The 13,352-nt window shown below is 30.8% G+C and overlaps 2 protein-coding genes across 2 annotated transcripts; both read left to right on the forward strand.

The window, feature by feature from the left end:
- Positions 1-293: 293 nt before the first annotated feature.
- LOC149910942 (uncharacterized) lies at positions 294-4,233 on the forward strand. Its single transcript, XM_090120705.1, has 4 exons — positions 294-410; positions 1,167-1,219; positions 2,556-2,866; positions 3,770-4,233. Coding segments are annotated over exons 1-4 (384 nt in total). The 5' UTR covers positions 294-392; the 3' UTR covers positions 3,772-4,233.
- Positions 4,234-8,523: 4,290 nt separating this feature from the next.
- LOC149910943 (uncharacterized) lies at positions 8,524-10,407 on the forward strand. Its single transcript, XM_090104298.1, has 2 exons — positions 8,524-8,902; positions 9,151-10,407. The coding sequence occupies exons 1-2, from the start codon at positions 8,823-8,825 to the stop codon at positions 10,205-10,207; spliced, it is 1,137 nt and encodes a 378-aa protein (XP_089960424.1). The 5' UTR covers positions 8,524-8,822; the 3' UTR covers positions 10,208-10,407.
- The last annotated feature ends 2,945 nt before the right edge of the window (positions 10,408-13,352 follow it).

Consider the following 13,352-nt stretch of genomic DNA (forward strand, 5'->3'; position numbering starts at 1 on the left):
TTTTGATACCCGAGAAAGGACATAGGATAGGTTTTATCCCGGAAATCCTACGGGAACGGGTTTTTCTTTTAAAACGCGGGCGAAGCCGCGGGCGGAAAGCTAGTAAGATATATAATTAACTGTTCTATTGGTAAACACTTTCAGAGTTTTGAGGAATTAATAAGATCATCGAGAACAATCTACAGGATACGCGGAGAAATAGCGCACATCCTTCCTAAGCTTATGCAATATATTTTTTTCCATACGTGCATGTTCCCAGACAGTAAGTATATAAATTATTAACAACAGCATCAGTTTTCATTAATAGTTTGTGTGTAGTCGTGAACGTGCGTTGCGAACCATCACCACGCTTTTCCTACACGAGTTTTCATTATTGAAATAAACAAACGCACATGGATTCTAGAACAATCGTATGTATATTTTAGTGATAAGTTCATTGCACTTATTTATGCATTGCAATTTGTTAATCTATCTCTATTTTATATTGATTACTTATTTATTTACTATTTTTTTTGCAATATAACTTTTTTATTATGACACTTACAGCTTGCGATATTTGACCCTTAGGGAATTTATCACTTATGCACTTATGATAACAAATGCTTTCGAAATAGAATCTTATGATATTCATAATTATGATATCTTATTGCTTGGTTTTATCTTTTTGTTTATAACAGATCACTTTAACTATGACTTCTTGGACTGGTGATAATGTACAAGAAATTGCATCCTTAAATTATAAATTTACTATGGCTACATATTTGGCAATAATTTGTATAATTTATTTGTCACCTGCATAAAAATTTTATGGATTAATAACACATGCATGTAACAAAAAAATATAACTAATTTAAGATAAGCAAAGCTTAAAGTTTCTCATCGAACTTTTTCAAACGCAGTGTGCTTTCAAATCACTTTTTAATTTGAAATAGTAGTATACCTATTATGTTTAAGTTTATGAACATTCGATTTAAATTACATTTTTTCAAATTTTTTTCGATATTTCCATTCGGTATTAACTAAATAAAAAATTGAAATAGATACACGTAGATATTTGAAAACAAAAGACAGACAGACATTCAATATATTTTTCGAACATAACTATGTAATTTTAATATTAAATGATTACGTACCTTTTATTTATTATGTATTTTTTTCTCTTTCAGTTACTCTTCTGTCTCGCCATGTTTTTAGCCATACTTGCAACAGCTGCAGCAGGGTAAGTTACAATTTATAAACGTTTTTCTCTCGGGAATAATACACTCATCTGCAGCTTTTGTAAGATTCATTATTTGAATTTGATATTTTTGCTTTCCTGTCATTCAAATGTTTTATTAATTTATAAAGAATAGAAAAAAAGTTTGCGTCCCGCCTCGTGATCGAATTTTTTTATTATTTATAAATTTAAAGATTCATTGATAGTGGTCGAATAGTTTTTAGGTTTACTTGTAGAGAATATTAAAAATACAATGCTTTTTTTCTTTATGAAAATAAATAAGGAGGTAACATTTTTGATTGAATCAATGACTGACAAACCCAATTTAATAAACATATTCTTTGGGTCATTTTAAATAGATACTAGAAACAATATATTATCATTAAGTAGTTCTAATTCATATACTTACTTACTTAACATTTATATAAGAAAGAATCAAAGCGTCTAAACTAAATAAGTGTAACTAAACTAAAATAATCTTACCTCTTTATGATAAAACTGTTCATGCCTTGATGACTGAGGTCAATAGATAATATTTAATAATAGGTACCAAATTATCCATTAACACTTTTCAGTTTTCTATATACATAGATAGCTACAAGAACCTTTATTCGAACTCAATTATGGTAGTATTATACCTATTGTTAATCTTCCTAAATGCCCATTAAACCCAACATTCTAAGCGAAAATAATCTAAAATTATCAAATGTAATAAACAATTGATAAAATAGATAACAAAAACGTAAAATCGAAACGTAGCTTTCTCCCCAACAAAACATTAGCCGGCTATAAAATATCGTTACAAATATGATATCATACAATGTAATTCCACGCTCGTTATAATGAAATTATAGGCGTATATATCAGGAAAAGTGGTATGGTGTACCTACACGCAACATGCACAATAAAACCGACAAACGGTTCGGTCGAGCGTTGAGGAAATGCGTGCTTTTCTATTTTCTTGTTAAGCTGATTGTAAACTTTCATTTTTGTTTCATTCAATTGTATTATGCAATGCGTTTACATGTGTATGAATATGTAGATCTGATATATGTTTATTGATATATGTGCATGATAGACGTAATATTCAAATAGTTAACATACAAGTACCTACTTCTTTATAGATTAAATATTTTAATATAGATGGTAGGATACCGACCTTGTTTGCTGCATCGAAAAGAAACTCTTTCCAGTCCCAGATCTTGCTTTAAACATTTGACTCAAATATGTCTTTGAGTTCGCACTATCAACATATCTTATATAACACTTTCATCCATTGAAAATCCTTTGAAAATTTATTAAATATTTTTTATTTATTTTTTTTTTTGATTACCCACAGCCGCACCAAAAAGGTGGTGATCCACGTGCCGTACAAAGTGAAGAAGATCAAACATACACACACAGTTTACAAGACGGTCCACCACCATCACAAACACCATGACCTCTACGACCATGGCCTCGCGCTACCCACTGAGGAGCATGAGCATTTCCACCACGTGCTTCTAGACGAGCCCACTGGTCATGGCCAAGTGCTGCCATCTATGGGCTTCCCGGAGTATTTGCCTGATGTACCGATGGATGAGACGGAGCTATCGGAGTTGGAAGACCTGCCAATTCCGACGCGCCACGTGTTCTATAAGAGGGAGAAATGTGAGTATAGTATAGTATTGTATCTACTGGTTGTGGTCGTTTTATGTAGGCAATCGTATGATAGTTATGAAGAGGAGAAAATGGATATAGATTAACAAGATTTGTGGTTGGTTAATTAAATTTTCTTCAAATTAGTTCAGTACCTATGTTTTTAATTAGGGTCAACATATAAAATTACCTAATTTAAAATTAAAAATACCAAGTAATAAAGTCGGCAATTAAGCATACTCATTTAATTTATTAGAAAATATATATGTATAACAAAATGTGATAGATGAAAGATAAACTTTAAGGCATCCGATATAGGACAGCATACTCAGATCATCTTTCAGATAATCGAATTCCTGATACTTTTACAACGAAGATATCTACTAGAAAGTTCCATAAAAATGTGAGATGTTATATGAATAGTAATTAATAATTTAGAGAGACGTCATGTGACCCTAATTACACGCTTTATATTAGCTTCACCTGTATGTTATGTATATTAGGTATGTTAGGTATGTTTGTTTGTAACCGACTTCTTTGGGCGCGATTTTGACCCACTTTAAACGGCCAGATTTCGTTCAAACTTTGTAGATTTATTGAGGACCGATGACAATACACTAATTTGATAAAATTTTCTATTTTTTAGTTCGGTTTTCTATAAAAAAAGTGTTTTTTAGTTTTTTTAAACTATGATTATTTATACTGCGATGTTTAATCGATAACAAGCTAAGGTGTAGTAAGATCTATTACCTCATTTTGATAAAGGCCAAAGTTCTATTTTTTATTTCTGTAATTAATTAACATACATTACTTTTTGCATAGGTAACTATATAAACAACTATATAACAATTTATACTATCAAAAAATATTTCTTATTATAATTTAAAAATAATAATTATATTTACCTTTTTTCAGAAATCATCTCACAACGGGAACTGAAATACTTACAATTAAACCAAGGCTTCTTCTAAAATCTTTTTATCAGGGATTTATCCCTTGAACTATCTTTAACCACAACCAAATTAATGAGATTTATACTGTGTAGAATATATTAGTAATTATACCAAAAAATATTGTACAAAATAAAATTAAGATAACTTTTAATGCACGAAACTTAAAACTAACCAAAGACTGATGTATTTTATTGATTTCAACTTAAAAATAGGTATTTAATTATTTATTGTATTACCAATATCACATTTGTTACAATTTCTGTAATTTTTAGTTTAATACTATTTTAAGAATTAATTTGATAGATACTTTAACTTTTTCATTTATTCTTTAGTTATATTATGCCCTATTTACTATTACGCAATAGCTGTTACATATTTCGATAGTTGTTATAAAACTGTTGTTAATTAAAATAATAGAAAAAATAATGCGTTTTTATTTCCCACATTTCCACATTAAATAATTTATATCTTTCATTATGAAGTAAGTTATATAAAAACAATAATTAATGTTAAGAGCGTTACCCTTCATAATTTATTTAATTTACACCGTGAAGTACTTTTATAAGTCCTTACCTTAAACCTTACCTTAAACGGCCCGCCAAGTCAAGTGCTGTGCTCCTTAACTTGCTCCTGAATACTTACCTTTTAAAAATAGTAACTATTACTAAAATTAAAAAAAAATGTTGTGTGGTTTTATGAAACCACGGTAAAAGTGAAACTTAGGAACAAAATTATCGTATTTGTACGATAATAACTCCGAACACTGCTTTATACCTACTCGGCAGCCGACCGTCACGCGACATGCGCTACACAGACCAAAAAGTTTGAGACGATGTAATAAAAGTTTCACTTTAAAAAATATAGTACCATAAATTCAGTAAATAATATATTTTGTATGATAAATTTTCGTTCAGTCTCCTTTCCTCATGAAAATGATACACATACAGTGGTGGACGTTTAATTAGAAACAGGTAACACGATGAAGTAGTCATCAAGTTTATTTAACATTTGTGTATAGAAGTATTAGAGATTAAGCATTATTTCATATGTAATAGAACACCCGTTTATCTAGTTTTATAACAAATTGCTTAATTTTAATCAAACGTTAGCTTTAATTAATAAAATCAAACAACTTTAGGTGAAGTCTGATTTCCGCGTATTTTCAGTCTGGACAACAAATTATAAACAGCATGTTTCGAGTGGTCTAAAGTCAAAACCTATTAAAATGCCGTCAATATTTTTTTCATCTATAAATATTTGCACCGTTTTTTAAACATTCTATCTAAAAGTTTCTGAAAATTAATTTACTTTGCAGCAAAAATGGGTAAAAGTATGATTCGTGACCCATCAACAAGAAAAATAATTTTAAGTTTACATTTTGACAAAAACTGGAGTTACAGGAAAATTGCAAATCATTTAGAGTGTTCGATAAAAAGATATTCAATGTTACAGTCTATTTCAATAAGCATGGTAGTTCTGATCAAGTGTCTAGAAAAGCTGGACCATGAAAAATCACTGCTCGCGAGGATAGGCAAATGATTCTTTTGGCAAAAATGGATCCATTTAAAAGCTCAAATTCTATTATAAAATTAGTTTTTTCCGAAGATGAACCACGCCATGTGTCGATGAGATCGGTTTTCGGGTGGTAAGTCGAGGCAAAATTGTTTGTGAGAGACGCCAGGAAAGTACAGCTTCTTATTAGGCAGGGAACGACGATTTGCATTTACTAAGAAATATTGTTTGAGAACAGTCCGCCAGTGAAAAAGTTTTATTATGGGACGAAACAAATTAATTTAATCAATTCTGATGGCAAAAGATACGCGCGTCGTCCAGTTAACCATACCTTAGATAATAAATTAAAAAACAGTTAAGCAAGGCGGAGGAAACATTATAGTATGGGGTTGTTTTTAGATTGTTATAATCTTTATAGACAACAACGGCTTTACAACGTCGTGGCTCAGATTGTAAGAGATTTTCACACGTTTGCAAAAACATATTTCCTAATAGAATTGGAACCTTTAAATGGATCTATCTTTGCGAAAAGAATAATTTACCTATACTCGCGAGCAGTAGTTTTTCATGGTCAAGCTTTTCTAGGCACTTAATCAGAAGTACCATGCTCTTTGAAATAAACTATAGCATTGAATATCTTTTTATCTAACACTCTAAATGATTTGCAATTTTCCTGTAACTCCAGTTTTTACAAAATGTAAACTTAAAATTATTTTTCTTGTTGATGGGTCACGAATCTTACTTTTACCCATTTTTGCTGCAAAGTAAATTAATTTTCAGAAACTTTTAGATAGAATGTTTAAAAAACGGTGCAAATATTTATAGATGAAAAAAATATTGACGGCATTTTAATAGGTTTTGACTTTAGACCACTCGAAACATGCTGTTTCTAATTTGTTGTCCAGACTGAAAATACGCGGAAATCAGACTTCACCTAAAGTTGTTTGATTTTATTAATTAAAGCTAACGTTTGATTAAAATTAAGCAATTTGTTATAAAACTAGATAAACGGGTGTTCTATTACATATGAAATAATGTTTAATCTCTAATACTTTAATACACAAATGTTAAATAAACTTGATGACTACTTCATCGTGTTATCTGTTTCTAATTAAACGTCCACCACTGTATATTATACAATATGTAGATACTACAATGTTGTGTGTTCTACAAGGGTATCGATTTAGGAAAGCGTAATTACAAACAGAAATGATTCAAATGCATCGTACCAATAAATATACATAATAGCGCCTCCTAAAACTTTAATGACTAGCATGAGATATTTACAGAACCATCCCGGTACAGACAACAACGCAAGCAAATAAAAAATACTATAATAATTATTATTGTTTATTCTTTTCGAATACCAGTGTAGTTGTGGTTTAAAAATACATAAAAAGAAGATTTGAAGCTAAAACGTGAATATTTGTGTTATTTTTTTTCCATTCAAATATATAATTGGTTCTTATTTATTTAAAATAATTAACTTTCACAAAAAAATAAATATTATGGTACTTACCTTAAATACAAAAAATGCCTATTCTTATATTTGTCATGAAAACAGATAAAAAAAGCTTATAAAAAGCAACTTATGTTGCTGACCGTATCAGGATAATTTATTTAACCCTTTTATCTCATCGATTTGTGTCTTTTTTATTGAACTTTGATTTTAATTGGCCAACTAATAATACCGTTCCCTTGTAATGGGTAAACGCCCACGTAGACTAATACAGTTATAAATTTTAAAACACATATTTTACTATCAGTCCTTAGTTTAATAACAGTTTTGACTATGATGAATTGGACACAGGACACTGTATGTTAATACTTTATATTTTTAATATTTTAAATGTTATATTAGGACATGAATTAGGGAAGGAAGGAAATTTATCTACTAATTATTGTTAAATAGTTACTAGATATTTAGGAATCTATGGTATAACTTTAAATCGATTATAAATAATTACTTAACATTAAAACATAAATTCAAATAAAATAACACTACTACGAAGAAGAGGTCATCAACCTTTCGTTATGAAATTTCAGCATAGCAACATCATCTCGAGACCATCTGTAATCCGACCGCAATATCTATTACGTAGTCAAGCACATCCGATTCAGTAATCGCCTAATTCAATATTTGCTTCCTAAATTGTAAAAATATGTATATAGCGACTAATTATTTAAGCAAATCATCATGTACAGATGTGGTATTATAGGCATCGTACATATAATTAATAAAAAATATTTTTTAAATCTCTGTCTTTTCGCCCTTCCTATTTAATTTTATTGAGGGTTACCTTTAAATTTGTTCCGGTTGCCTGAAAAAGTGATAAGGTCTAATACACTATACTGTGTTTTTCTCTAACATTATAACCAAATTTCCTGTATATTTATATTGAAGAGTTAAATAAATAACTAAATATTTTTGGATGGGTATAGTAGGATCCATACCTTATATTTTTATCCTGAGCATCCCGGCTTCGCCTGTGATATCTTGTCGAAGATTGGTCGTACCCCATTCTCAGAACTAACTCAGAAGCATCATGCAGAACACTATGCTGAAGATTATCCCACGACCACACAGTTTTACGTATGTATATAGAAAGGGAAAATAAATGGTCGCAACGCAAAAAGCGGTAATAAAAGATAATTTGCTTAAATAAAAAGTAGCTAAATGTAATTCCTAAAGGAAACAATAATAAATTCTATGTAATTGACTCAAAGTGGAAAAATTAAAATATATTCTTACCTTCAACATATCAAAAATTATTCAATGTCACATATCCGTTCTTTCTTTATAATATGGATATAACAAGTGGCATACAAGAGATGTACCTTACCTAAATACGCGGTCGATCTAAAAGTCTTATATTAGCTAAATATTACAAATTATTATTGAAAAGACCTGAATAGAAACCTTGCCTATCAATCACTGTGAAACCTTTCCCACGAATATCCATTATAGGAATTGTTGCGTATTCACAAAAAAAAAAACAATTCTATGTAAAAATGCTTTCAAAGTAACAAGTCCACTAACAATGCTAGGAAATAAGTGTCCCATTAACCGAAAAACTATTACATCGATGACGGAACCGATCTCATCTACGCAAAACGCAAAAGCAATCTAATAACTGTAACATGCAATAGTTACGGCATTCGTCGTGAAGCCTAATCGAATGCGTTGTTTTGGAACGCCGGCGAAATACTATTTCAAATAATACAAAAAACCACATCTCGATTTATTTCCTCGTCGGAAATCGAGTCCTATGTCATTAGAAATTAGAGCGGAAACGTCGCTATCGGCGATCGCCCCGCTGCCGATAATTGTGGTCTTTTTGTTGACATTACAGGTTTATTTAAGTGAAATTGGATAAATGTTCATCTCACCGTATTCCGCTGTCAATCTGTGGCTGGGCACCGTGGAAGTCCGATGGTTCTGGACCAAGTGTGAATAAAATGTGAATGTTGTTTACGAGTGTTGAATGCATTGAGTGCTTATCATGGATCTGTTGAGATACTTGTCGGTGCTTGTGATTTGTTTTGTGGATAGCCAAGCTGGTGGACATGGAGGAAAGCACCAGTAAGGCTATTGATATATGCAATCTTTGAACTATCAATATTTATCTGTGTATAAGTATTTTTAGCAATGCGCAGCGAATTTCATTATCTATTAATTGCAAAATTATCATGGCAATTTCTCTTAATCATAATGTATTGAATTTATATGTTGCGAATTTTATTACTATAATATTTGTATGGTGTCCTAAAACTGACTGACTAAATGGCAATTTTATTCTATGATAATCATTTTATTTATTTAAATTTCAGTGTCAACTTGAAGATCCATCTCCCCGAGTTTATACATCATGACCATCATAAGAAGGTGATAACTATTCACCATCATCATCACAAGCCAAAGAAGGAACATCACCATCATCATCATCACCACAAGCCACATATACCGTATGGCCATCATTACCATCACCACCATAAGAAAACTTCTACTCATGCAGTATCAAAAGGACATTCTAATCATCACGGCCACCAAGGACATGGTCACAGCCACCACGGTCACGGTCATCACGGTCACCATGGTCACCACGGTCACCACGGGCACGGGCATGAGCACAAGCACCATGACACACCGATTACTTACGACGCACCAGCAGTAAACTACGAACCTCCAACAGTAAACTACGAACCTCCTGTAGTAAACTATGACCCACCGAGCTACGACTATTCACCTCCTTCTTTTAATCACGACGTTAGTTCTTATACTCCCCCTGTATCAAGCATCCCTCGAACACCTCATGTGCATGGTGTAGTGCATACAGTGAAGCAGGTTAAAGTATTTGATTCCCTGCCAAACGCTTTGCCTGGAGCAACCAACGCAGGGGGACATAGTTACCAAGTAACAGAGGAAGGAAACGAAGATGACGACGTATTCACCTCAGTAAATGCGGTATCACAAGCGTTTCCCGGAACGTATGGCTTTGTTAAAAGCGCAGCAGAACAAAAAGACCCGTTCTCCTCAGTAGCTCAACCAACTTCCCAGACAAACGACCATAATCCATTTGCGAATGCTATCCAACCCACTTCATATGCAAATTTAGAGACGTTTACGGGGTCAGATCAAAATGAACCATTTCCTTCCCATTCTGTTGAAAGTGATTTGCCAACGCAATTTTCAAGTTCAGGGCAGGGAGACTCTGGTTTGACCAGTTTTGATGAATCGGATGGTAATTTGATCGGCGGAGACATTGGCAGTCGAGCATTGTTGTCTACTTCTGGTGGATTCAGTGACGATACTCCGGTCACATTCTCAAGACAAGCTGGAATTCACCATACCATTAATACAGAAGGTATTCAAACCGTCGAATATTAAGTACCTACACCAAAAAGGTTTAAGAAATTTTATACATAATGTTACAGATATTAATAGGAACTTAGTATTTATTGTAAGTGTTGCTAGATTTATAAGATATTAAAAAGATATAATTTAACTAGAATTTAAGGCATATTGTTAATTTTATTGTTTATTTTTTTAAATGTATTTGTTGCCAAATTATTAAAAATATGCTATATGTTTTCGTGTTTCTTTGTGACCTTATTTCTCAATTAACGTATTATTGAGACTAATAAGCTACCATTTTTAACAAAGCCTCTAACGCATAATATATTATTATGAACGATTATGTAACTCAACCAACAGTACAAAACTGGTACAAATACTTAAGCAACAATTATTATCCTAGAAGTATAACTAATAATTAAAGATAACTCCCTTAATAATTAAATTTGAATTATTATTATACAACAGTGTGACAATATCAAGAACATTGACTGTTTATAACACGAGTCGTGACCAAACCACTTATGTCATGAGCCTACAATGTACACCCAAAAAAAGTCAACCAAAACAAAATTCTTCACGCTCCACTTATAATGTTCAGAGTTGTGCAACAAATTATAACGTAACAATGGTGATAGGTAAATGATGCAATTATGCTTACTTTTTTATTTGTAGCAAGGAAGTAATGGGAATTACCTTTTATATAGATATGAAAGGGACAAGGGTACTTTTTTACTATATAATATTACGTCAGTGCTACCAATATTATTGCTATTATGGTTATCCATAGGTAATACACGGTTACCACCAAGAGGAAGATACCCGGTCCATTGAAAGGCTTACGTGGGGACAAAGGTCCAACGCGCAGAGGCCCTTTAGAGAATTTTAACTACATATTATGGCTATTACTACGGGCGATGTTGTAACAGCCTATAAGATGAAGGGCGTAAATAACAAATTACGTAGAAATAATGGTTATGAAATAAAAAAAATCATCAACAATCATCAACTTCCGTCTTTGTGGGGAAGGCTTTACTTTCATAGTTTTAGTTTCACAACGTAGTGCATTTGCATCAAAATTCCCTTCTCTCTACTCTAAATATATGCATTTCGATATCAATAATTGTTTTTTTTTTCTAATACAACATAGAAGAATATAAGCAATACGTGTTACATGGTGTTACATAACAACAGTACAAAATGATAAAACATGAAACGTTATAAACATTATAACTTACTTGATTTAAAAAGGTTTATCAACATTTGTTCCAGAAGCTTTCCATTTCTTTTTTGTGACATTAAAATACTAAGGGGACACGGTAAATTAAACACTACCGTGCAACGCCATTAGAAATCTACTTGCATTGTACATCATAGCAATTTCTGTAAGAAAAAATAATATGTTTTAGTAAGTGAGAAACACCTTAAATTTAACCTTGTTGATATTATTTATATATTGCTATGCAAATAATCTCGTTTTTGGTTATTAAAACACACAATTAACACACATAGATAATTATTTATTTCTGAAAATCTGTTAAAGAGAAAATCTAGTAACATCAATGTAATTTTTCAACACATTTAAATATTTTTCACTACTTTGGCTAATAGAATATAACAATCGAGAATAATTATTTTTTAATTAATCTTAAAGCTAAGATTCGTCCATAAAATACAAATTGTACGTCCTGCTTATTGTTCCATCCGAAAATATAATTTTCTCAAACACAACCTTTGTATTTTATGGTAACGATATCCCTATATAAATCTATTTTTGTGCGTTTACCTGTAACACATTTATTAATTCAACATTTTCAAGATAAATAGATAAAATAGTTTGTTTTATTTTATTTATTTATTTTATAATTTTATTATGAATTATCTTTATGAATTAGCCTATTACTATATTATAATACTTATACAGTCAATTCCTTTTGCAATGGCATTCCAGTTTTAATAATGTATTAAAGAAAAATAAAACAGTAAATCAAAGGGGCATACAAATACTATATTTCATTTAAATAATAAAATCATTCCATTTGCTTACAAACTTATAACTGGATAGAAATTGCATAACGGATGATTTTGTAAGACCAAGTCGAGAATTATATTTAGATTAAAAAATAAATAAAAGGTTATACATATTAATACATATTATATAGTATTTGAGAGTTATTGACAGGGGTAAATAAAACCCAGAAAAAAACAATGTTAATTAGCTCCACATCCTTTGACTTATTGTTTTATTATTTAACTATTTATTAACAGGAATTATTGTTATTTGCGTTACAGTAATAATGTTTTTAATAAAGAACAATTGTTATTTTTTTTAATTTGTATTTTTAAATATTGTGCGCTTATAGGCTATCCTTATATCTATTTACTTGTTGTCCGCCCCGACGTCGCCTGTGGCACTCAGGGATCACGTCCATCCCACGGAAGAATATTTTAAATCGGTCCATCGAGATAAGAGCGTTCGAACATACAAGCTTCATAGATAATACATATAGAATCAACTCCTTCAGCAGGTGCATTTTTTTAATAAACCAATAAAGCAAAGGGGCATTAAAATACTATATTTTTGTTTATAATCATTCGTTTTGCTTACAAACTTAGAACTGAATAGAAATTACATAACGAATGATATTGTAAGAGCAAGTCGAGAATTATATTTAGATTAAAAAATAAATAAAAGGTTATACATATTATATAGTATTTGAGAGTTATTGACAGGGGTAATTTAAACCCGAAATCCTTTGACTTGTTGTTTTATTATTTAACTATAGTAGGCATTATTGTTATTTGCGTTACGGTAATTATATCTTTTTATAAAGAACAAACATCACATCTTATTTGTTTTATAGATAATACATATAGAATCAATTCCTTCAGCAGGTGCATTTCTTTTTTATTTTTTTTTATAAACCAATAAAGCAAAGGGGCATTCAAATACTATATTTCGTTTATAATCATTCGATTTGCTTACAAACTTAAAACTGGATAGAAATTACATAACGAATGATTTTGTAAGACCAAGTCGAGAATTGGATTTAAAAAAAGTAAAATTGTTATATATTGTATATATAAATATATAGTATTTGAGAGTTATTGACAGGGGTAATTTAAACCCAAAAAAACATGTTAATTACAGCCACATCCTTTGACTTATTGTTTTATT

The sequence above is a fragment of the Colias eurytheme genome, chromosome 1, assembly GCF_061535395.1.
Source record: "Colias eurytheme isolate Ceu_HAF_F1 chromosome 1, ilColEury1 Martin Lab GWU primary, whole genome shotgun sequence".
Classification (NCBI taxonomy): Eukaryota; Metazoa; Arthropoda; class Insecta; order Lepidoptera; family Pieridae; genus Colias; species Colias eurytheme.